This window comes from Musa acuminata, chromosome BXJ2-6 (assembly GCF_036884655.1).
Source record: "Musa acuminata AAA Group cultivar baxijiao chromosome BXJ2-6, Cavendish_Baxijiao_AAA, whole genome shotgun sequence".
Classification (NCBI taxonomy): Eukaryota; Viridiplantae; Streptophyta; class Magnoliopsida; order Zingiberales; family Musaceae; genus Musa; species Musa acuminata.
The window spans coordinates 5,067,500-5,093,056 of record NC_088343.1 but is presented as its reverse complement, the minus strand read 5'-3'; the positions used below and the strand labels follow the sequence as shown (position 1 = coordinate 5,093,056).

The window sequence follows — 25,557 nt, the reverse complement described above, 5'->3', positions numbered from 1 at the left end:
CTGAGGTTAGCTGTGATCAGATCATGCTTGTGGTACAATCCAACAACTTGGACTGTTGGGGTTTTACTCCCTACATTGAGTTGGGGAACATGAGTAACCATTCACTAATCATCTCTATTGTGAAGGCTCCTAGTCCCATCTCACCCCATCAACCCATGTTCTGATGGGTTCTTATCTTGATGAGTCTCCTTGTTTGTTTTTGCAGCAAACAGTGGCACATGATTCTTTTAATACCATTGGCATTACCACCATGACATTGATGTTTGACATAAATCATGAGTCCTGCCTCCTCTCTCAGCCAGCTAATCTCAGGGACCAACAGATTCCTGGAGGTTGAAGACAACTTGAATGATGTTGAATGTGCAATTAACTTGGATGCTTTTAGTGTGTGATGAAGGATAAATCTAGGGAAGGTGAATCATTGAAACAACAGGATAACTGTTCATGGTATTTGAATGTTTACTGTATGCTATTTACTAGATTGGCTGGAATTAGCTTGTTCACAAGTGTGGGAACACTTCCACTGGAGAGAACAAATTTACCAGTATATAAGCATTTCAGAGATGTTTTGCATAGTGGATCTTAAAGTCGTAGAGACCTTTTGTTGCATAGATGTTTTTTAAGCAAGTAAAATAAATCTATTTTTATTATCAAATAAAGTATCTTTTGAGTTATTCTTGTGCCATCCTGAGTTGTGCTTTGGCACCAATAATCATTTGCCTGCATATTTATTTATTCACTAACCTATTTTTTTTCTTTTTAGGTCCTGTAAGAATAGGTGTCCAAAGAGTGCAGTTTTGCTTGGATAAAGTCAACTAAATTCATAATAAAATACAGTTCAAAAAGAAAGCTGTCATAAAAAGAATGCTATTCTAATAATTGCAAGGCAAAAATTAGTTATAGGGATCAAAATCTACTCGATCGTTCAACCATTCATAAGTTATATGAGTAAATGATATCCAATTACTCTAATTTTGTGAAGGGAAGAAATTATTGATGTCTTAATCAGTTTAATATTATCGTTCAACCATATATGCAGGGTTGTCTAAGGTACCTCCGAAATAGAAATGTCGAGCTCTCAAAGTACCACCTGTATTGAGATTAAGGTCATGAGAGGTTTTTGAATCCGACCCTTCCGATACCCAGGTTAGTAACTCGAGGTATATGGGTATAGACGCGATTGGTTAAAAAAGATAACCTCTCGAGATGGATCCACTAATGATGATATCAGTTTGTCTCTCCACCAGCCCTTGAGGTTGCGGTGAGAGTTCTTCGTGCTTTCCGACAAATCGCCCGAAATGTCTCCGATGTATAAGTTCTTTAATATACTTTTTCAAGTCGCTACAATTCTCCGTGTCATGACCGTAATTCCGATGGAACCAGTAGTATTTGAATATATCTTTTTTACCAATTGGGTCATCAACGGTGAGGGCCTTCTAAAAGCCCATTCTCTTCTATCTGTAGAAAAATTTTAGTTCTAGTCATACTTATAAGGGTTAGTTTGGACGTTAGGCGAGGTAATTGTGGTCGTCCGTTTCTCCTTCATCGCAGTGACATCAAGGTTGGGGCTGATTGTGGCCACTCTTACTTCAGCCTCTTGCGTGACTCTTCACGCATGCCTAAAACCATTACCTCGACGGCGATGTATTCATTGATCATTTGAAATGCCTCTAGTGAAATTATCGGTGGTCTCTCTATCAATGACCAGAAAAGACGAGAGGGCTTTAGATTCATCATGAAGGTTTATATTATGAGTGACGTCTCATCATGAAGGTTTATATTACGAGTGACGGATGAGCATCTAGCACGCCCCATATCTCGCTTGTGAACCGAGTGATAAAATCTACGAGCGTTTCTTTCTCCCCCTGCTTGAGTCCGAGGATCATTGTCGCTGATGTCTATGGTCATACGTTTCTGAGGAAGTGAAGTTTGAACGCCTTCGTGAGCTAGGCAAAAGAACTGATGAAAAATGGCTTTAGGCGGGTATACCATTCTCATACTGTGCCTCTTAACATGGTCGGAAAGGTGCAACATATCAGTGTGTCTGAAATATCATACAATAACATTTGGACACAAAAAACTATAATATGCTTTGTTGGGTTGGCACTACCATCGAACGCCTCCACGAATGGGAGGCATAAGTTCCCAAGAATCAATTTCTCCTAGATTTTCTGGGTGAATGATGATTGACCTAAGGTGGGATCAACCAATGCTTCCCCTTTTGATTATTGGAACTTTCATCATATCTTCTTCAAACCTCGATCCATTTACCGTAGTTGGATTCGTAGGGAATACTGTGCCGACTCCGTTGATTGGACCTCAAAGTCAGGCAAGGTAGAGTAGTAGTGTGATCCATTGAATTCCACGGTTGGGACTGAAGTGCCCCCTCGATCGATAATTCAACGAGTCTCGAGTGCTCCTGGAATGTTGGGACTATGTTGGGTAGGGGAACATCGATGGATGTTGATGTTAATCATGGTGGAGCTAGTGACAATGCTGCACTGGTGGCACCGCCTACTGAGTTAACTAGGGTAAAAGCGAAGCGATAACCGATATCATGTCTATTAATGTACGTACTTGTTGAGTGAGATTTAAGAATACCTCGACAAAAATAAGTAGGTGACTCGGGATCATCCTTGGAAGTGAGATACATGGGTCATTGAATAGATACTAGTAAAACATCATTGTTTGTGTCAATGTAGATGCGCCCATGTGCAAAAAGGGTAGCTATAATCTCATTGGGTGAAAGTCTTATGAGTTAAGGACAAAGTCTCTTCACTCGAGTATTCATTGAGAGGGTCAACGGGGGCGATTGTTCTTACGACATCATGCTCTCTTTCTAACATCAAAATATTAAGAAAAAAACCATTAATGCCCTAATCAACGAGTATGACGTCCATTGGTGGAGAGGCAGATTGATATTATTATTGGTGGACCTGTTTTAGGGTGTTATCTTTTTTTACCACTCGTGTCCAAGCTCATATATCTCGAGTTAATAACTAGGGCATCGGAGAAATCGGGTCGAGAGACCTCTCTCAACCTCGATTTTTGTGTAAGTGATACATCAGGAGCTCGATGTTTTCACCTCAAAGATATCTTTGACAACCTTACGCATATGGGTCCAAACTATATTGGGCTGATCAGAATGTCAATGACTTCTTTCGTTGACACTCCTTATAGAACTTCTCAATAACAAAAACAATGTGTATAGTTAAACTAAATTAATTGGAACAATTATGAGTTCTGGTCGTATATTGTTGTATCATGTGAAGAGGGTGCTTGTTTGCAATTTATGACAATATAGTTCATTCTTGCTCCTTGATTGAGCCCATTTCGGTTGCTCGCATTCTTACAAGTCACATGTCAATTTGAGAAAGACACTGATTCCTCGGTTCATGAGGACACACCCATTTCATTTACTTCCACATCGTTGCAAAATGTAGGCATCGATATTTGAAGCAGATCAAGTTGGATGATAGTATGTATGATCTTTTCATTTCTTATGATCCGTGTATAGTCATAATGATCAACATCTATTCATTATCTAATCTAATATTTTCTAAAAAAAAGAGAGTGGGAGGGCTGGCTTTGCATAACCAATAGAAGACCGTAGTAAACAAAGGTAGCAATTGTGACAAACAATTCATCCCTATATTAATTCTCATGTTCAAGAGATAATTGCTATACATCATCAGATATACTCAGCACCAAGTTGTCACCCTGCAGAATCAATAACAGAGGTATGTAAGAGAGCTTTATTCGATCTTATAGGTCTGATTCCCATTAAATCAACAACAGGTGCTAAGAAAACACTAGTATCGAGTGCCCTGTATGGGAGAAAATACAACCCTAAAAAAAGGGTAGGGAGATAGCAAATGACCTTAACCTTATGGAATTTGTAAAAAAAAATAATTGCGGGAAACGAAAACTTACTCAGATCATTGACACCACGATGGTCGCACTAGAGATAAGATGGATAAAATTATGCAACAAAAAACAAAAAGATCATAAGGAAAACCATGAGGACAAAGAATATCTTCATCATCAACCACCTATTAGAGGATATACTGGTGAGATACTTGAGTAGCGCGCCTTGTGCTCCCTCCACATTAGCTAATGTGTCATCCACGTTCTCATCAATCCTTCCATAGTCAACATCAATCAGTTAGTTCTAAAACTGATATTTTGTAACCTCGATGAGAATTTAGTATCATCTAAATTCATGGTATATCAAAATCAACAATGTTGAACAAATGTGACCTGCTTCTTTGCAATTTTGCTAGCAATAGCAACAGTATGAAGCCTCCCATACAAGCTCTGATGATTATTTGTTGGTCACTTTTTAAGTAAACTTGATCTACTATCGATATTAACAAATGATAGTACAAAAAATTGATCTTTTAAACATCTGAACGGCAGGAACAAGATCATAGAACAGTACCTAATTTACCAGTGTGGTATACATTACCAACAGACACATTTGTAAATAATACACTTCCAAAATCCTAAACCTACAAGCATTTCGCAAAGCCTAGAATCAAAGGTTCGATAATGAATCTATACATGATTAAGAGTTTGGAGTTTCTGAATTGGGATTTAAACCAAAAAAAAAATTCTTCCATTTCATTAACCTGCATACAAGACAAGTTATTCCTACACAGACTCAAAACTCAAGATTTAACAAGGATGTCTCTACAGTGCACTAACCACTAAGATATTTCTAAACTAATTTAATACCATATTTTTTCAAAAGATAAAACAGGTACTCCAAGCAAGGAAAATAAGCACGAAAACATGTCAAGTAAGAGATAGTGCATTACCTCAATTAACAACGGCAGTGAATGTTTATGTACATATTTTAGAGCAAACTACCCTTATACCCATAAATACAATAATATATGCATTCCATAATATGCATAAAAATAGTTAGTTGGCAGTATCTAAATTCTAGAAATGGATGCTTCTAGATGAATCATATCAAAGATGCTTATGAGTCAAATCTTAAACATGAATAGAAGTTCAACTCAAAACTATGATCTTAATTTGGTGAACACACAATTAACGTATAAAAATGAATCCCCAAGACATAAAAGAAGGAACCTGATTGCAAGCTCCCCCTGCTGTGAAACCATCGTAGCTAGTTGTGTAAAAATATTGCTCAATTCGTGAATTGTTGATTCAACATTCTGAAGGGCTTCTGCTCTGCTCTGAATGTAGTGATCCTGTACTGGAGCCGTTTGCTGTTGTTGCTGCTGTTGGATCAAAGGTTGAATTGACGATGATGGCTCCCCATTCATCATCCTCCTGTCAACCAAGAAAATCAAAATCAATTAATACCAGATTGTCAATGGACAAGTCTTGTAGAATAAATTCAGGATCGTAGGCACATACAACACTAAAACCAAAACACTATGTCTGCAGTGCACTAAATTTATCCAATTCCTCAAACAACTTATAAGGCCCAACAGTAGCAAGCTTAGCAGATGGATTCTGTATCTTTCCAAATTACCTGGGAAACAAAGAAGAAGAATGTGTTGAGCCATTTTCCCATGGTGCTGAGGGAGCATTAGAGTCACTAATTCCCCTGGACGACAGCGGTCGTTGTCGAAGAAAAGGATTGGTTACATCTTTTGCAGCAGATGAAGAAAACAACTGCCTTCTGTTCTCATGAACCTTGAAGTTCTATAGACAAAATTTCCAATCCTTTAAGCACCAGCTAACTACTCCGACTTATGCTCCAAGATAAGAAAACAGAAGAAACGACAAGCGCATGGTCAAGCCAAAATAGAGGATGTATCACTGGTTTTACCTCAGTCCGCATGGTTAGAACTTCTTTGAACTCCTTCGTTGCACTCATCAGGCGATTTTTCAAATTATCAACTACAGTCGCCGAGTGACTGGTAGTATCTTTGGACATAGTCCCACTTTCATTCTGTGAATTACAGAGGAGTTGCAGGTCTACAACTGCAGAATTCAAAGCAGTAATGTCCTGCTTGATGACTGCTGTCAGTTCTTGAATCTCTACAGCAGGGTCATCAAAAACTGATGTTCTTTTTGCCACTACAAAGTGCAAACACAAAAGGACCTCAATATATGGCATTTGAATAAACAGGAAACAAATGAACATCTGACATATCTAGGATTCATATAGTCATCTAATACACAGACATATATAGGCCAGAAATTAAGAGAAAGATGACTTGCACAAATTATTGGCAGTGGTAGATGCACAGACTATTAAGCTCTATTAAGGGCAATAGCACCAGTTAAATCAAAGCTTTCATACTCCTTTCAATTTTTTTAGTTGAAAAATTGAAAGTTCTCTCACATGATTAATTGATTAACCACAAATAACTCACTTTGTTAGTTGGTGCATCGGATGTTCATGCCACAATAAATGATTCACTTCATTTATCTTTAATTGCAATTATCTCTAATTGTTTGAGAAAGTAAGTATTATAGCTTTATTTCTAGTAAACCATGAATCCATCTCAACATCCTCATCTTAGCAAATTTGTCATATATCTTTTTCTTAATTGTACATCATCTTCGTCTGTAAGAAAAAAGAGCAATCTGACACATCATAATTACTTACATTTCGCAAGCTTGGCAAGTTTCTGTGAAGTCTGATGAATCCCAAGGCCAATTTTCGAAGCTTTCCTGTTAAACCCCGATTGGTTTGAGGCGGTAGATTTTGGTCCCTCCAAGATAGATCCAGTGCTTGAGTTCGAAGCATCCGCTACCAATGAAAAGGGCGTCTTCAAGTTCTCAACAGCCTTGACGAACTCCTGCGTCCGATCACGATAAGACGCTTGTCCCTGTCTTGAATTCATGTCCAATTATACCTAGAAACACAACAATCCACCGAAAATGCGACGGAATTCGGCCAAACAACACCACCCAAACTTGATATTATTGTCACCGAATCAATCTAATCGCAGAATTGCTACGATAAAAGCTAGAGTCGAATTCGCTTGCGAAATCTCCAGCCAAAAACCGACGTCTTGCGGCTCAAATCAACGTAAGACCAAGATAAAACCTGCGATTCCAGGAGAAGGAAACCCTATATCTGGGCTCATAGACCCGCATGCCTGGGGTTTCCAAGTCGAACAAATTCAGGATCGGAGAGAGGAGCGATCGAGGCGACGACGCTGCGATGAATCACATGTCTTCATCAAATTGAGGAAAGGAAAGCCTCGAAGAAAGACAAGGGGATCTGAAGAAGCTATTTAGCGTACCTTTGAGACCAGTTGCATAGAGAGATCAATCGACGGATGGAGCGAGAGCGAAGGATGTGTTGGCCGCGGAACGAGAAGTCGGTTAGGGAAAATTGTCATGTTAAGTGGCCGGAGGGATTCAAGTGAGTGGCGGCCCAATTAAATAGCCCGGTCCAATCGGGCCGATCTCCTAATGGCTGATTGATTTAAATTTACATAGTTGCGTCTTATCGATCAATAGACAAACAAACAATAACTCTACGATAAATTTAAATCAAATTATAAAATTTTAGTTGTTGTCGATTTATTCTTTTTGATCACTTAATCATTTTGACTTTGGACGTCAACGTCAATTTGTTTGGTATCCTGCTGTTTTCATGTTTAATTTCAGCTTGGCGGAGGCTGAATTGTTAGGCCTAACTGAAGTTTCTCTCAATATCTGTTCTTGGTTGTACTGATGGAATTTGGGATTTTTTCTTAGCCTGAATGCGGTGGTCTTTGCATGGGATTAAGAATTTGAAAGTTTATTCTATATTTTTTTGAAGTGGTTTGAGGAAGAGCGACTTCATAGGAGAGCACATTGGCAGAGACCCTTGGGAAGTTGCAAAGTCTTTTAGATTGCCTGGCCAATTCAGTGATAGTAGAAGCGAGTGTAGCGGCCATCGTTGATCATCACCATTTTGGAGAAGCTGCTACTTTTTCGTGAGTTTTATTTTTCATCTAACTGTAGCATAGGTTTATTTTTATAAAAAATAAATTATAAAAACAAGATTTAAATCCAAAATCTTACGAATCTTTTAAGTCTGATATATCATCACCATATCATTATCTAAGATGTAAAAAAAATATCGATGCGATGCACCAAAAACAAATAAACATTTATCAAATTATATAAAAAAAACTTTGTTCTTCCTATATATTTGTGAAATCACATTATTTTTATCATGGACTAGCAATTTAGAAGATTTTATTTTGGGTGACAAACACAAGGTCTTGTGAACCGCAACAAAGTAAATCCGAATCTAAGACTTGAAAAAAAAAAACATCAGAATAACACACAACATATGACTGATAAAGATACACGTCATAGCAAAAGATGATTTGTTCGCACAAGCACTTATTTTATAGAACAACCCTCAATGTACGAACAGCAGATAATAACAATCATTGGCAGAATGATTGTGAAGAAAAAGTTGGTTTGATTTTCTAAAGAATGAACTGAAGCATAAGTTTTAAGTACTCCAGAAACTTGGCATCGTAACCATATCAATTAGTTGGACCAAAGAAAAGAAACTAACATTTTTGTGGAAAAGAAACATGTAGAATACCATGCTGATTATATAAATCAGATATAGTTTGATGTTGAAAATGCACCCCGTAGAATCAGAAAGCAATGTTGCCCGCTAATAATATAACACCATCTGAAGCAGCCCGTGAAGCTCATTTGCTCTCGATGTCGTACAAATCGGTTCTAGAGGCATATCAAGGACAAACACTATCTGAAATATGCTCTAACAAAAGTCTAAGATGTGAACAATAGTATATATACCAACAAAGAGAGGAGTCATTCATAACCACTAAGCTCCAATTATGTTATGAACAAATAAATAAAGATGTAATGGTGTTTGATTTAGAACGTAAAGGTATAGCCATCATAAAGTAAATATATCATTTGTATGTAAATGAATAACTCAATAGTGTGCAATTTGTTTGAAAATTTTATACTAATCCAGAAGATCCCAGGACTCGCAATCCCTTGTAAATGAAGAGTACTAATGCTATAACCTAATATTAAAATAAGTTATAATGTTGTTTGATTTAGCATGCCAATTGTACAGCCATCTCAAAATATATATAACTTGAATGAAAATGAAATAAATCCATAGCAACCTTTTGTGTGCTGTTTGTTTAAATATAAAAATAATCAAGATAACCCCTAGGGTTTGCAATCCATTGTATTTATAGAATACCAGTGATAACCTAATATTGCAAACTCAATTAAAGTTTGGTTCAATTCTCAATTAGATAATGATATATGTTTAGTTGAGTCACTAATACAAAAACACTATAACTTCTATCCTACTGTCCTGCTACTTCTTGAGGATGGTAACTTCTATCCTACTGTCCTTCTACTTCTTGAGGTTTCTTACCAGGTCGCAGTTTATAGTGCAATTGTTCTATTTATAGTCTCCTCGAGTCCATACCTGTGTGGGTTATTGTGATCAATTTCACTTCTAATGCAGGTAGGAGACATATGCTGTCAGAGTTAGAAAGGAATCCTTTACTACTTCATCTAGAAGTCGAATTACATAGATATCCTCTTCAAAGTGGCCCATATCTATCCACAAATCCTCTGGGTCAAGACAAGGCTGATCACTGATTACATAGGTTGCCTTCACGCAATCTTTGAGAACAGTAATATCCTCTTAGGTGTCATGAAGTATAGTCTGTATGTACAAAACCCTAGTATAGGCCCGTACCTATCCACAAAACCCTAGTATAGGCTCTATGCATTTCCACCTGTCATTAATTACAAGTTTTCTTGGCTGTATTCACTTTAGTTTGGGACTGTTACATGAGAAGAACTCTAGCTGTGGTGCCCTAAATAACTTGGGCCTGCACCTTGCTTGTTTCCCAAGCTAAGCAGGAATAGCTTTGATTGGTTTATGAAATCTTCACCAAAGGTGAACAGACTCTTGCACAGACTGTACCAAGTGTCAACAAAGACAACGAAGGTGTCATGAAGGATATATCACAAAATTGGCACCATCATGGCCATCCAAACAGAACCAACTCGTGATATTATGCCTACTCATATTGTTGAGTTGCCTATACTTCTAGCAAGGCTAACCATGCTTTGGACCTAGCCACTACCCTTGAGGCACTTCTCTCTTCTTATTGGTGATAATAATTATGTTCAATGCCAAGGGAGAGCATCAAATGATTCCCCATCTCCGACGCTGCATATTTCCAAAGTCATGAGTACAAACGGTGCATCAAGTATTGAGGATGTGCTGAATGAAGTCATCTTTTGTTTCCCAACTTGCATCTTTTAAATGCCATCAGAACAACTGACTAGAACTCTGATTCATCAATATGATGGCAACAGCTTTGTAGGATCTCCACAAGTGCATGAGGCTTACCTTTAATCAACTCATTTTATTATAGGTATAGCATCAGCTTGTTCTACATAGAGCTTCAACTTGGACACATGCATCATGATCTTGCCACCTAAGAACAACTCTAATGTGTTTGTTATTATTCTAAAGCTAATAGCACCTTAAAAGTCCATAGAACTCATAGATAGTTTGCCTCTATTTAGCACCATAGACCAGCCAGGTGTTTATGGGTGATAGGTAGTACTTATATGAATTTAAGTACCCTGCAAAGGAAACTCGTACCAAAGGATGATGCAAGGACATTGCCTCTATTGCAAACGATGGATCACATCAAATGTAATTTAACCATATGTTGAACATACAACTCAACCACTTGTTTTGTAGCATTAAGGATGAGACAAAGCAATGAAATACATAGACATAGTAAGCATCAAGGATGACACACAAATAACATGGAAAACAAATTATCAATAGATTTAGGATAAAGCATGGTTTAAAATATTACTTAGAGAAGTACATATCAAGTGGTATCTACCCGGTCCAAGCTTGAACTAGTAAGCGAACCGAATAAATGGTTGGTGAGATTTATCAAATAACAAGCTTCCCACCCACTATCTGAACCGCGTGGCAAGGATACCATCCCAAATTTGGCCCATCCCATCTCAAGTTCAAGTCAATTGGTCAAAGTTCTCAGCGAACGCTGCTTAAGAATACCTTTTACTCGACTCTTTCTTTTGTTGACCTTTCTTCTTCTCTATTTCACACTCTATCCAATTTGACATTTTGGAGGGACTCTATCCTTCTTATCGAGAAGAACTCTCTTTCACTCTGAACAATCAACATTTAAGATAAGACTTTTGTTTTTTTTTTCCATTTAGAATTTCAATTATGCTTGAATAAAAAACCTTAGTTTTTTGTTCTGAATTAGAACAAGCAAGAACCCACAAAAATCTAGCCTAGATCTATATGGATATGGACTGGATCCACCTAGATCAAAACTAGACCTACATGGGTAAACAGAGGTAGGCATCTATGTAATGTACAAAGTTTGTAATATGATGTTTGAATATATGCTCATGAATCATGATTGAAGTTGCATATGTGCTAAATTCTAGCATCTTTAGAAGTCTTGTTTGGTCCTTTAATTTTTTTCATTATAATAAAAAACAAGTTATAGAAATAAAAAAGAACAGGAAACAGTGTATTAAACATATAAAAGAAATAAGGAACAGCCTGAAGTGGATATCAGATGGCCTGATTATTACCGACCGTATATACACCGGTTCGGGTTCAAGGCCAGAATAGCCAATGTGTGTTGAAGAACAAAACAAATTAATTAGAAAGAAGGAAATCATGGACAAATACGAGTACAACCCTAAATCAGAAATAGGTGACACATATGTAAGCGAACAAAAGGATACACCAGGTACGCCCCGTGAGCGAAGGCACCGGCCAACACGCCGAAGAACAACCGCTCCCTCATCACCGGGTTGTGCCGCAGCCCGATTCGAACTGTATATTTTTTTTTCGCTTTTGAATTATAATCACATCTAAACAATACAAGGATAGAAGGACGAACCACCGAAACAAATAGAGAGGAGGAAAGAAGCACGTACTGAGAGGGAGGATGGGAGCGTATATGAGAGGGACTAGGAATTTGATAGGAGACCCCCTGTTTTGTCTCTTCATCACAGCATCTCTTCGGCAACAAAACAACATCGATGCATGATTCATGTCAGAAGCGTAAACCCTAGAATCAATAGACAAAAAGATGACCGGGATTACCCAGTGGAGAAATCGGAGGACGACGCCATCAGCGAACAGATGGAAGCGGCGATCTACCAAGCGAGAGGAAGCCGTGGACAGGTTTTCCTTCGCTGAGAAGGAAACCGTGGGCGCATATAAGCGGAGCGGAGCGAGAAAGGAAGCCGTGATCGGGTTTCTCCGAAACCGCGCGCAGCTTTTGGGCCTTTTATTCGAGCCTATGGCGATGTAAGTAAAGTAACGTGGGCTTTACGCTCAACATCTTTTCCGGTCTGGGAGCCCATTTTGGTTGGAGTAGTCAACTAATGGGCTTTCAATGTGGGCTTTCCGCCCAACATCTCTTACGGTCCGAACACCTCCGATTCAAATCGCCCAATGGACCGGACTTGATTAATAATTGTTCTTCGTTGTCTACACAATTCAATTCCAAATTAAAAGAATCAATTTAGGAAGATGATCATATCCAAACACTTATGTAATATTCTAACCCTTTTTTATATAAACACAAGTATAAAATAAAATATAAAAATATAAAAATAAGAAAGATTACAATAATATCAAATCAAATATGTAAAATATTTTATTAAAAAAATAAATTTGATTTAATTTAAAAATAATATTTTTTTATTGATGATATTCTTATTAATAAATTTTCATTTTTGTAGATTTACAATCTTCAATAAAGAATGTATATGATTTCCTATATTTTTTTTTCTCGTTGTTCAGTAGATGTTGTCATGTGATAACTTGTCACATATGTAAAATATCTCTAAATTAATCAAATTTATTGTACTAATAATAAGCTAAGTAAATTGCTCCTACATTATAAATTGTTTGAGTTCATATAATTGAGATATAGATTGAGTTTGATGATGCAACATCATGATTAAACCAAAAGCTATAATATCAATTTGATATAGAACGACCAATAGTGATTTTTTTCTTGATAATAAATGAATAGAAAGAGAGAAATAAAAGGATAATAGTCAATAAAATAAAATAAAATAAATGGATAACTATCAAATCACTCTAGTTAATGCAGAATATTCGCAAGATAAAGGTTTTGAACTACCATACATTTTGTACATTCATGATGAAATCATTTCATTAGAAAAATTAATCTTTCTATTCTTGATTAATAAACTTTTATCTTTGTAGAGATGAATCTTCACTTAAGATTTCTAATCTTCAATCCAAAATAAATCTGATTTTTTTTTATTTTTTTCTTTTTCTTCATATTCATTAGATGTTGTTATGACTACTTATTACATGTAAAATATTCTTATATTAATCAAATTTATTTTAAGAATAAACCAGCTAAATTAATCCTGCATTAATAAATCAAATATGCCTTTTGAGTGATTCTTAACTCATCAATATGCTTTACGAGCAACGCTATGATGTTATAGAGCAGACGAATCACTTTAGAATTTACAAAACAATCCGTCCTAAATCATTTATCACATGATCGTTCAAAGTTTGTAAAAGTATATATTTATAATTTATATCTACAGAATGTTTACTGAAATGACTATTTGTGGATCTCAAGTTAAATATTTTTTCTGATCTATCTTCTTTTATGAATCCCTATAAAACTATAAAGGATTTTGAAAAGATTGACCCTTTAAAAACGGACATATAAAAGTATTGTATGACATAGATAAAACCAACTTTTGGGAGGAAGCGGTGATCAAATTTCTCTCTCAAGGAGAGCTTTTGGGCTTTTTCCTCTATGAGTTTATCATGGCTGGAGTGGGCAACTAATTCTTCCAAGTAATGGGGCTTTTATGCCCAACATCTCTTGTGGTCTGATCCAATTGGAATAAGAAGAATCACAAATCAAATCAGTGGAGCGTGCCTTCACTACTAATTGCTCGTGATGGTCCACATAATTCGATTGAGGATGATCACAGTCATTGCTAATATGAAAGCTATCACATCTACTACAGACGTTGATCTTAATTTTCTATCACCATTACCCATCTTTGTGGGGCATCACGTCGAGCTTACGCAACAATATTTATGAGAGAAGACAGCATCACTCGAATGATGGAGATGTTGAAGATAATGGTGGTGACTTCGATTGCGATCGCTCCTCCTTAATCGCAGTTGTCTTATTCAATTGATATATATATATATATATATTTAAGTATAGATATATTCTTTGATCCGAGATTTCTCATGTCCGTTTAGAAAATGAAAGTAATTTCATGTGATCGAAGATACATCAAGTTTTGCGATTGAGCCTAATAATAAAATAAGACAATTAGAACTTGGATCGAATCAATTAATTTAAGGAAAATTATATCAATTGTTTCATAGTACATCCACTTACGAAGTATGAATTTCCCATGTGTTTCGATAAATATTGTCTTTTCAAGAACTATAAATTCCTTTATTCAATAATCATTGTATCGTATATATATATATATATATATATATACACGATACAATGATTATTAAGTAATGGTCATTCATGTTTTGCATACAACTCTTGTAATGTTGCATCTTTGTGGTAAATTTAATAATGATAAAGTCTACAATCAAGGTATAATGAATGGGCAACTAATCATTGAAGAAGGAAGATAAATCTTCTTGATGATTCTTAGGAATATAGTAAAATAATATCAAATTATTTTAATCATTTTTCATATATTTTTGGTTGTTTGGGTACCCACACATTGTTAGTCTCTCGTATTATCAAAAGCTATTGAGAGGGTTAAAAAGTTTAAAATTTCTATCCCTCTTAGATAGGAAAGACCTAACGTTGGTAGGTCAAGATTAATTGTGATAGGGCATGCATTCACGAATCAAATTATGATTACGGTTATGTGATACTATTTTGTTTTTCTTTGATTATAGGTATTTGGTTTCATAGGACAACCTACATTGTAAGAGGATTGCTATTTTCGAGATATAGAGTATTTTCGTGTACAAAGGAAGATGTATATTCACATACATTCTAAAATCAAAGATGATATCTTCCTCTAAAATAATCCTCCATGATTAATATTGACATTGATTCGAAACATTCAAGGTTATTATCTTTTTTTTTTTGTTGAATACAAATTTTCTCATATATTTAGTTCTCTCTTGCTCGTGCCATTATTATTATTATTATTATTATTATTATTATTATTATTATTATTATTATTATTTTCGAGTAAGGGTTTACATTCGATACTTCTTTTTTTATTCGCATCGATACGAACATATATTCTCGCTCTAATTAGTAAAGTTTAGTTTTGCTATTAAAAAAAAAGGGAAGGATATTTGTTACCTATATTGAACTTTAGAATGTGGTTGACTTGGATCGTGGACAAGCAGACCGTCATTCTTAATCTGTGGACGAGGAAGAACAGTGCTTACCCTAATGAAGACCTCTCGAGGTCGAAGAAGGTTGAAAGCAAGAGAAATCAATGCAGGCTTTGACTCAACCTCTCCACTCCTAACCTAAGTGGAGAACAGATCTTCAAGATCAAGCCTAAGATCTTAATGATGATGGCTGAAAAAACAAAAAATCCTGGTCTAATCTAATATTTCATGCTCAAACCATACACCCTAAGATTTGTTAAGGATGACAAAAGGGAGGTTGGAATCGAAAGAGATCAATGTCTGCTTTGACCTGAGTTCTTACTTCCCATTTACGGCTGATCCATTTTGCTGGAGATCCAATCCGGAAGTGCTATGGTCATTGGATTCTCTAAATATAAAAATCTTCAACATCACACCTACCTAAGATTTTGATATTATCAGTAGCTGAAAGATTGCTACTCCGGTAGTACTACTACTTTGATGTGAACTTTGGAATGACCTTCGATGCGAGAGGTTGGACAAAGGTGCTCATCCTGCACCTCAGTACAGTAGATCCCATTTGCCTACAATGGTGAGGGTACTTGAGATCCTAGTGAGCCAAGTAAACACTATACATATCATCGATGCAATGATTGCCCAATGATCTCTTGGAAGAATGAGAAATATGCAGGAAACACAAGGCATAGAAGCTAGAGAGATAGCATGCATGCATGCGGATGAAGAAACTATATCCACAGGCCAGTAGGTCTTAGGCAGCTACAAACCAAGTAGATAACTCCTTTGAATGCTTGCCATCATCTTACTCGAGAATAACTTTGTACAACCTCACCAAACACATGACTCATATAAAACTTTTGGAGAACTACTATGCTTGGAAACTTAGAAACAGCTGTTTGTCATCACAGATATGGATTGAGCAAGCTGAATGAGAAGCTTTTAGCTTTTCTTTGATGCTGGTGTTTTGTGCATGCATTAGAACTCCAATCCATTGAATGTCTCACACCAAACCCCTTCCCCCAATCATGCTGCGCTCATGGCATAAGCCTCTCACATGCTAGGAGGAATCCAATCGACTGCTGTCTTTTACAAGACACTTCAGTAGGACACATATGTCCAGCCAAACCTGTGCAGTATGTTCCAACAAGTACAACAAAAACTTCAAACCACAAGATGTCACCCCCCTCCCCCATCACTTCCATCATTTCATCAATTATTGTTTTTACCTTCACTAGCCTTCTTTTCCTCCTCTTCCCACCTGTTACTCTTATCGTTGCAGCTGTCACTGAGCCATCAAGGTCTTGTCTAGCCTTCGACTTGCTTTAGGGAGCTCAATTGCATGTGAAGGCCCGCGGTGATCCTCCAACGTTGACGTTAAGAACAATATCTTTCCTCGTTCTCTGATGAGAAGGAACCCGGAAAGTTCCTTCTCTTTCATCTTCTGAGTCGGCAGGCGGATGATAACATTAGCGTAACGCCGAAATCGAGCTCTTTTCCGATGGAAAAGAAAGTTAAAAGGGAGCACGAAATGGTGGTGGAAACTGCAGTGCAGGCTCGAGAGATTGGCATGTTTCTACTCCCGACACCCTTAACAGCTAACCACAGGACTTTGATGAACGCCACAAGCTGCCTAGTCTTGTCATATCATAACATCTCACTAGTAGCTTTGCTTTTCTTGTTTGGATTGGTGCTGTTAAATCTTAGGTTATCCATTGTTTGATACTGTCCTACTTTTGCTACTTGAGAAATAAAAAAGGGTTTGCTTTTAATAATCAAAGTTTTTGCTTTATCTAATCCTCGATGCTAATTGATGTTTTGCTTGAAAAGACCAGCATGGATAATGAGTTGACCTAATACAAAAAGAAAGGTTAGGGGTGCTAGAACAAGCCAGTTAATGATCGGTACGATAACATAGATGTTGAGTGTCGAAAAGTATTTTTGGGAGGACAAGGAATCAAAGCATGGAAGAACTTATGTGTGAAAGAAAGATCATAAAAATTAAGAACTGAAGCGTAAGAGCCAGAAAGTCCAAAAAAGTTGATATTGGAGGAGCTATGGTCAAACTAAGAGTGAATGGTAAGTTCTTATCTAGACTTTTATGTAGAATGCTACTAATCATCTAACTTAACTATATTGAAGATCTTTTAGTGTTGGATAAGGCCAGCAGCTCTTGGAGGGGCACATTCACATTAAATATTGCTGTTGAATACTATGAATTGAGACAGCTTCATCGAGAGGTAAAACCACATTTGGGATAAGGATAGCAGTTGCATCATTCGGAAATTTTGTATGCACCGAGGCAATTCTATTGATTGCTGTCTCTAAAACAAGCTCAAAAGCTAAGGGTATGGTTTATGCAACTGCTGTGGATGATAAGCATGCATCGTGACAATGTCGTAGCCTTACGCTTCCACCGAGCTTTCCTCCCTCTCTCTCTCTCTCTCTTATCAACGATTTCATGGAACTCCGAGGGATGTGGCACCTGACAGGGGGCCATGAATGCGGATGGCTTGTCTCTAGAGAGAGAGAGAGAGAGAGAGAGAGAGAGAGAGAGAGAGAGAGGAACAGTGCAGCATAATATATGAGGCGGCAAATTCAAAAGAGAGAACATTAACACTTTTATTCTAATTAGGAATATGATTCTTAAAAATATATCACCTCAAAAGCTTATTTCAAATTACATTGTGCTCATCAGAACACAAATTGAATGAAGCAAAGAGAACCCAATCCCCATTCCAAAAATAAACTGAGCTTAGTTCCATTTTGTGCTCTGATGAGCACGATATAGTTTATAATAGGTTTTTGAGGTAATATATTCTCGGTTTCTTTATCCGAAAGAAAAAAGAAAAAATGTATTATATTATTGTTATTGCAATTAAAAGATTGTTTCTAAAATAAGTTCACTTGTTATTGGTTAATGGTTTATGTTATATTTAGATCGAGACAGAAAAATATTTTATGATGAATAAATCATAAATCATTTTGATGATGAATGAATCTGAACTCCCACCATAACTCCTCTGAATAAAAATATGACAGCAACAAATTTGTTTTCTGCTGCAAACTTCAAAGCCATGAAGTGGAGATGAAATATCATTTCGCAATTCCATCTTTTTGTTGCTGCTGCTGTGAACATAGCTACAAAATCCGGATAGGACAAAGTTATTTGGACTAAAAAAGAAGTAGATATTGAATTTTATTATATTTATTACTGTCGACTTTGATGAAACACAAAAATATGCATCATTCAATGGATTATCTTTTTCACTAGTGATTCGAAGACCAACTCTCTCTCTCTCTCTCTCTCTCTCTCGGTAAAGACGATGATCAGCTCCGGCGTCTTAATCTTGGGGCCGACTGCCATAAATGCACCGAGGCAATCTGTTCGAGACGATACAACTGAGAACATAATACATAGAAGTAGTCCAATCCATGAACAGAAGCGTTGATGTGGATTCCACACTGTTAGCATCATCCGTATCCTGTTCCGCCCATTTATAAACACTAGAGCTTTTCGTAGTTATATAATTATTATTTTCGATGATTTAATACATCAAATTTATGTGAATATGACAAACCGTCGATTGAATATATTATATCAACTCTCACAAATGTCACGTCTTCATATTATCTAAAATTTTTTTTCTTAAATTATTAATAATATTATTTCTTCTATATCTAGAAAACGTCGACTAAGGTCGAAGAAAGTTTCATAACTCGATCCTTTCGACATCCAAATCAATAACTCGAGACATATGAGTATGAACGCGAGGGGTTTGAAAAAGATTCTTTCTCTTTATTGTGTTGAAGATGAGCTTTTGAACAACCTATAAACGTTTACTTTAGACCTTAGCCCATATGGGTATTATGATGGAGAGTAACCTTCGTCCTTTATTTTTTCGGAGGAAGATTAACTAACGATGTACTCACTATCAGATATCATTCGAAAAGTTAAGATAAATATAATCAATTTTATCTCATTAAACTGATTAATGATTAAAATTAATCTTGTCACACAATGTTTAAAAGCTATTTTCTAGAAAATTATATAAAAAAATGACGTCAGTTTTTTTTCCTTCTCTTAATACGATAAAGAAATAAAAGAATGCATTCGTTAAGCTAAGCGATCGACGTTTCTCACAATTGGCAGTCTCATTCTTCTTCCGTCACACCGATCTCTTCTTCCTCTCCGAAATCGAATTAGGTACGTATATATACGCATTATATTTGTCATCATGAATTAATAATTTGATCTCATTTTTAGCTATAAATCGATATGGATAGCGGCACAGGGAACACAGTTGACCGTTGACACGTATGCAGTCTGCCACCAACAGGGCCGCCATGTGTCCGATATCGGCAGAGGCGGCCTCACTGCTCTTCCACGAGGGTCGACGCCATCCATCTACTTCAGAGAGAGAGTGTGTGTTTCTTATGTCTCGAAGGACATCACGCCGCGGTCTACGGGACATGTGGCAGAATCTCTCGAACATGTTTGCAAGAACTTACTCTGCTTTCCAATTAGATTTTGTACCATTTAAGCTTGGCTAAAGATGTGATGAGTCGCCAATTATTTTCAGCTCGACTCCAATCGATTCGGCTTTGGTGACTCAGCCCGACAATCAAATAATTTCTGATCAGAAGATACAGTTCCATGGCATAAAGGACACTTTAGAGCATGAAATTTACAGAAGGTTACCTCTCGTTGATCCTCGTAAACTTTGCTATGCCTATATAAACTCGCACCCTCTTCTCCATCCCTCCCTCCCTCCCTCTTCCTCTCTTTTTGGTTCTCTCTCCGAGGTCGGAGTCAACCTACGCAGTTGAGAGGAGCTAACAAGTTCTGTTTTCGTTTGATTCATCAGCTAGCGCTGCTGGCAGTGGTAGGAGGAGGATGGGGTGGTCATGGAAGTGGTGGTTGTGCCTGGGTGTGATAGGAGCGTCCGTGTTCATCGCGCTGGAAGCTGCGTTGGAGTTCTTGTGGTGGAGGCCGAAGAGGCTGGAGAAGCACTTCGCAAGGCAAGGCATAAGAGGACCCCCATACCGCTTCTTCATTGGCAGCGTCAAGGAGATGGTTGGCATGATGCTGGAAGCCTCCTCCGAGCCAATGACGCCTCAAACCTCTCACAACATCCTCCCCAGAGTCCTTCCCTTCTATCACTACTGGAAGAAGATCTATGGTTACTTCCTCCTCCATCCTCATGACCTTAATTGACTGTTTTTTTGCTTTTGCCTTGTTCTCTTTTTAATTTTTTTTGCCATTTCTCCTCTATCACTACTGGAAGAAGATTTATGGTACCTCGTTCAGCTCTTCCACTGTTAGTTCTCCTGTAGTTCTCTGGTTGTAGCAGTTATTGTCATCTCTCCCGTACTCTGTCCCACTTCTATCGCCTTCCTTGGTTGCTCTGTTCCACAATTGAATCTCCCACCTTGTTTTCTTTTCTTATCTTTTACCTACAAACATTTACCTCGGCGACTGTTCTTTCTGGTTTCAATCCCTTTTCTTCACTGTATCGAGCTCACTTTTCCAGGCTCCACGTTTCTGCTATGGTTCGGGCCTACGGCGCGCCTCACCGTGGCCGACCCCGACCTCATCAGAGAGATCTTCCTGTCGCGGCCGGACGTCTTCGAGCGGTACGAGTCCCACCCGCTGGTTCGGCAGCTCGAGGGCGAGGGGCTGGTGAGCCTCAGAGGGGAGAAATGGGCTCATCACAGGAAGGTCCTCACCCCGACCTTCCACATGGAGAACCTCAAAGTAAGCACCTCGGTACTGTTCTTGAAGAAATCCATGTGTAGTGGGAGTTGCATAGAAAGGTAGGCAGAGGATCAGCTAGTTTCGCATTGATCGAGTTCCTCTGAATCCACTAGTTGCTGATGCCTTTCATCGCGAAGACGGTGCTGCGCATGGTGGAGAATCTGGCGGCCTCCGGCGAGGAGGTGGAGATAGATGTGTCCGAGTGGTTCCAGACCGTGACCGAGGACGCCATCACCCGGACGGCGTTCGGCAGCAGGTGCTACGAGGAGGGCAAGGCTATCTTTCATTTGCAGACACAGCAGATGGTGTTCGCGGCCGAGGCGTTCCGCAAGGTCTTCATCCCTGGCTACAGGTATCGTATCCGACCATCGCCATGCATCGATCGAACACGCATATGCCATTATCCACGACTAATAATTTTCTGGAAACAAATTCATAGATTCTTGCCGACGAAAAGGAATACCAACTCGTGGAGGCTGGAGAAGGAGATCAGAAGAAGTTTGATCAGGCTGATCGGCCGGCGAAAGGAGCGGGCTGACGAGGAGAAGCCCGACGGCGGCAATCCGAAGGATCTGTTGGACGTCATGATCAATGCGGGCACCATGGCTGCCCCGCGAACGTCGACGATCACCGTACGGGACATCGTGGAGGAGTGCAAGACGTTCTTCTTCGCGGGGAAGCAGACCACCTCCAACCTGCTGACGTGGGCGACGGTGCTCCTGGCCATGCACCCCGAGTGGCAGGGGCGCGCGAGGGACGAGGTCCTCCGCGTGTGCGGCGCAGGTGACGTCCCCTCCCGCGACCACCTCCTCAAGCTCAAGACGGTACACGCTCATCCGCGCGCTTACTCCATCCATAAGGAAAAGGATCTCTAAAAGGGTGGGTTTTGTGTCTCAGATGGGAATGATACTGAACGAGACGCTTCGGCTGTACCCGCCGGCGGTGGCCACGATACGGCAGGCGAAGGCGGACGCGGAGCTGGGCGGCCGCAGCATCCCCCGCGGCACCGAGCTGCTGATCCCCATCATCGCCGTCCACCACGACCCCTGTCTGTGGGGCCCGGACGTGGCCCAGTTCAACCCCGCGCGGTTCGCGGACGGGGCGAGCCGGGCGGCGCGGCACCCGGCGGCTTTTCTCCCCTTCGGCCTGGGCGCCCGGACGTGCATCGGCCAGAACCTTGCCCTCCTCGAGGCCAAGCTCACTCTAGCCGTCATCCTCCAGCGCTTCGCCTTCCGCGTCGCCCCCTCGTACGTCCACGCGCCTACGGCCCTGATGCTCCTCCACCCGCAGCAAGGCGCGCCCATCGTCTTCCGGTCTTTAGCTCGACCATCCGATCCTTGGACGTTGACGGCAGCCCAAAACGACGGCTGCTCGTGATCGAAGACGGCCACCTATTTTCGTTGTGACTAAACTGCCTTGTAAGCTTTGTTGTGCCTAATGTAAGGTGTCCGTTAATGATGCGAAACATGCCTTCTTTCTTATTTGGATCACCGACCAACGTGGCTTCACTACATGGCTTTTCTAAGACACAGTATGTTCGTCCCAATCTTCCCAAGACATCATTGTCTTTTCCTGTTCATTTTTATGTCCGCATGAAACCAACTGTTGTCTCCTGTCCAAGACTCAAAATGAAACCTTCGCAAGATGCTCCGTGGAGATATATATGTTATAGTTCATGTTCACTTCAGATTAATCAAATTAATTTGGGGATATTATATATTCTCGATCAAATTTCACACAAACGGGTTGCTGGTGAAGCTCATCAAATATATCTCGAGGACGGAAAAGATGGAAGTGACGGCCGCATGATGTGCGAGGAGGAGATGGGAGTTGGGTTGTCCGTTTCCTGGTTGCTTTCATGAAGGATAAATGAGGGAAGAGCGTTGGATTGCTGTCGCGCCCTGCGACATGCATGCAAGCGCAGACAGTGCGCCGAAACTGTTGCGGCAAGCGCTCGTAACAGCGCCTGGTGATGTCGACGTGAACGAGGAGAGGTCGGGGCGGGGAATGCAGGCAGGCAGGCAGGGGCGGGGGGGGGGGTGGTTTGGCGCTTTCCTGGTCGTTGTGAGCAGTCCTTGGATGGCCACGTCCCTTGGTGGTTGCGATGAGTCGTCCACGTCCTGTCTCCAGGGGCAGTGGCACCGGCAGTTAATGGCGGATGGGTGTTTGATCTAATCACGGGTCAAAGAACGGATGATGACCGTCGACTAATAGCATCCAACGCCTTCTTTATGCGCATTTGAAAGACGAATAAGAGCTTTGGTATTCCTTCCACGATTGGCTCAGCTTTTGCCGCATACAATTGACGAATACGGAAGCAATCTTCTTCGCAAGTGTTACTTCGTTCATATTGATTGATTCATCTTATTTCATATTTGTCTCCATATGAATTTACGTCATACGTATTAATTTAGAATGTGGTATTACCATATGCATGCTAATTCAAACCAACTGAGGTTCTTTTTTTCCTGATCGTACTTTGTATTTATTTTAATATGAATTAATATCATTCAATAGGATTTCAAGATTAATCTTACAAAACTATATTTGAAGCTATCCAACAAAATCTATTTGATTTGATGCTTAAGGTTAATTTAAATTCGAAGAATTTGAGAACATTAGGAGAATCCTATATTTGAAGGATATTTTTATAATAAGATACGAGACAATTATATTTGAGGTGATGATTACATACCCAAAATGATTATACATTTGCACATATATAATCACATCGAATCGAAAAGGCACGAGGGAATGATTGATTGAGTCGAATATCTTGTGCTAATCTTCATAAGGTTGAATCGATCACCACATCATCCAAATGATAATGTCATGTCGTTTATTTGGAGCCATGGTATCAACCATATGACGGTGAAATGTCACCCATGGTATAGACTCCATGTGACAGTCAAAGTGTTAACGATAGTGTAGACTACATGACAATGAAATGTTGACATTGGCAATCTTCTAACACATCATCATCTCCGTATCAACAAGTCACCATAAGCAAATTACGAATATGCCTTCTTCGACCTCCCATTGCAGCAGCAACACTAGTCTCTAAAGCTTAGAACCAAAACAAAAAATGTCTTAGTTACAGTCATCAGAAAACATGAATGAACGACAGTATTCTTACTGCACTCCGACGGTCACATATGCCTTCTGAATTTGAGCTCGAGAAAGCTTGTTTATTCACTGCAGCAGATTCCAGTATATATATATGCAGCCCAAAAGACATATAATGCAGATCTAAAGATGACAGATCAATAATTCAACAACGAAGGATCAAACGTAAGAAATAGAAACTCTAGAAAAAAATGAAGTAGAATTTTCTTCAATTTACACTCCCATCACTTTTCGTGGTTCCACCATGATTGTCACAACAAGGCATGGAAGTGAAAAAAGTTTTCATTTATAGAGGATGTTACAGGAGAAAAATCATATATCAAGTAGAAATCACACCTTTAGGATGGAAAGGCAAGACATAATTTCTGGCATTAGTACCATACCTAAGAAAAGCATACAAAACAAAACACTAGATTATCCAATCAACTTTTTACAATATATGTATTCTCTATCTTATTTCAATTCATTTAAACTGCAGAAATACTACTAGACCAGGAAATTTTGAACATCAGGAGATAGTCCAAGATCAATTGTTCAAATACAACCATATATGTTACAACCAATCTCAGTCTACAGGTCCAACTACTTATGTAGGACAAGCTTGAACCACAGAGTCCTAAACTTTTGAATCCAAACTACTAGTTTCATACATCAATATAATCCATCGTCAGCATCTGTAATAATGTCAAGTATCATTATTTGATTGAACTAGTAACCGAATGATGGAGATTGAACAAGCCTAAGCTAAATCAATCAAATCCATCATCATGTTTTCAGTGTAGAACAATTGGGGAACCACATATTATGACAAAATCTATTTATTGATGACCCGCAAGGGCAGAAACAACTAACACCTAACTGACGACCACTGTACACATTGCTAAAACTCATGACAATGGACGTACCATTTCTTAGACAAACATCTAATATAAACAAACGTCAGGTACGACAAACATTAAGTATTAGTGACAAACAGCTGAAATTGACAGACCAATTACCAACATCCCTGTTACTTTAACATGTCAAACACACTATGGCATGAAGTGCGATGGCAAAATAACTGCTACCAACAGTTAAAGTGTACATTATCCACCAGCAAGCTGTAAACACCAAAGGATATTTCTAAGCTAAATTTGTTTGTGATGCAGCATCAGTACCACACAATTATAAGCCAATGTTGTGGTACATAAACATGCATCCTGAAATATGCTATCCACAAGTATAGTACAGATCAAATGTCAGACAGTGGAAGAGGTTTCAAATA

The 25,557-nt window shown here is 38.8% G+C and overlaps 3 protein-coding genes across 5 annotated transcripts; 1 reads left to right on the top strand and 2 right to left on the bottom strand.

Annotated features, from left to right (window-relative positions):
• Positions 1 to 3,468: 3,468 nt before the first annotated feature.
• LOC103986976 (syntaxin-32) lies at positions 3,469 to 7,375 on the bottom strand. 2 transcript variants are annotated; one of them, XM_018826920.2, is made up of 7 exons: positions 7,239 to 7,375; positions 6,596 to 7,151; positions 5,810 to 6,060; positions 5,510 to 5,682; positions 5,101 to 5,304; positions 3,934 to 4,142; positions 3,469 to 3,720 (listed from the first exon to the last, which is right to left on the bottom strand). In XM_018826920.2, exons 2-6 carry the CDS (start codon positions 6,831 to 6,833, stop codon positions 3,983 to 3,985), a joined length of 1,026 nt encoding a protein of 341 aa, XP_018682465.2. In that variant the 5' UTR covers positions 6,834 to 7,151; positions 7,239 to 7,375; the 3' UTR covers positions 3,469 to 3,720; positions 3,934 to 3,982. The 2 variants fall into 2 exon arrangements, with proteins under 2 accessions (XP_018682465.2, XP_009403413.2); XM_009405138.3 differs by lacking the exon at positions 3,469 to 3,720 and having other exon boundaries at positions 3,742 to 4,142.
• Positions 7,376 to 8,282: 907 nt separating this feature from the next.
• On the bottom strand, positions 8,283 to 12,280 carry LOC135614368 (uncharacterized). Its single transcript, XM_065111668.1, has 4 exons — positions 12,122 to 12,280; positions 11,953 to 12,035; positions 11,758 to 11,848; positions 8,283 to 8,688 (listed from the first exon to the last, which is right to left on the bottom strand). The coding sequence occupies exons 1-4, from the start codon at positions 12,148 to 12,150 to the stop codon at positions 8,658 to 8,660; spliced, it is 234 nt and encodes a 77-aa protein (XP_064967740.1). The 5' UTR covers positions 12,151 to 12,280; the 3' UTR covers positions 8,283 to 8,657.
• Positions 12,281 to 20,170: 7,890 nt separating this feature from the next.
• On the top strand, positions 20,171 to 22,648 carry LOC103988236 (cytochrome P450 734A6). 2 transcript variants are annotated; one of them, XM_009406789.3, is made up of 5 exons: positions 20,171 to 20,592; positions 20,944 to 21,167; positions 21,281 to 21,519; positions 21,607 to 21,991; positions 22,065 to 22,648. In XM_009406789.3, exons 1-5 carry the CDS (start codon positions 20,307 to 20,309, stop codon positions 22,542 to 22,544), a joined length of 1,614 nt encoding a protein of 537 aa, XP_009405064.2. In that variant the 5' UTR covers positions 20,171 to 20,306; the 3' UTR covers positions 22,545 to 22,648. The 2 variants fall into 2 exon arrangements, with proteins under 2 accessions (XP_009405064.2, XP_064967739.1); XM_065111667.1 differs by having other exon boundaries at positions 21,281 to 21,991.
• Positions 22,649 to 25,557: the final 2,909 nt, after the last annotated feature.

Bases quoted from the DNA above. Each gene is read 5' to 3' on its own strand.
- LOC135614368 (XM_065111668.1), bottom strand. From the start codon at position 12,150: ATGGCGTCGTCCTCCGATTTCTCCACTGG. The intron at 12,036-12,121 runs GTAATCCCGGTC...TTGTTGCCGAAG, and splicing joins TCCTCCGATTTCTCCACTGG to AGATGCTGTGATGAAGAGAC. The intron at 8,689-11,757 runs GTATCCTTTTGT...ATATGCCTCTAG, and splicing joins GCTCACGGGGCGTACCTGGT to AACCGATTTGTACGACATCG.
- LOC103988236 (XM_065111667.1), top strand. From the start codon at position 20,307: ATGGGGTGGTCATGGAAGTGGTGGTTGTGCCTGGGTGTGATAGGAGCG. The intron at 21,168-21,280 runs GTAAGCACCTCG...TGAATCCACTAG, and splicing joins TCCACATGGAGAACCTCAAA to TTGCTGATGCCTTTCATCGC. The intron at 21,992-22,064 runs GTACACGCTCAT...TTTGTGTCTCAG, and splicing joins ACCTCCTCAAGCTCAAGACG to ATGGGAATGATACTGAACGA.
- LOC103986976 (XM_018826920.2), bottom strand. From the start codon at position 6,833: ATGAATTCAAGACAGGGACAAGCGTCTTATCGTGATCGGACGCAGGAG. The intron at 6,061-6,595 runs GTAAGTAATTAT...TGCACTTTGTAG, and splicing joins ACTTGCCAAGCTTGCGAAAT to TGGCAAAAAGAACATCAGTT. The intron at 4,143-5,100 runs GTTCCTTCTTTT...TGACTATGGAAG, and splicing joins CAGGGGGAGCTTGCAATCAG to GATTGATGAGAACGTGGATG.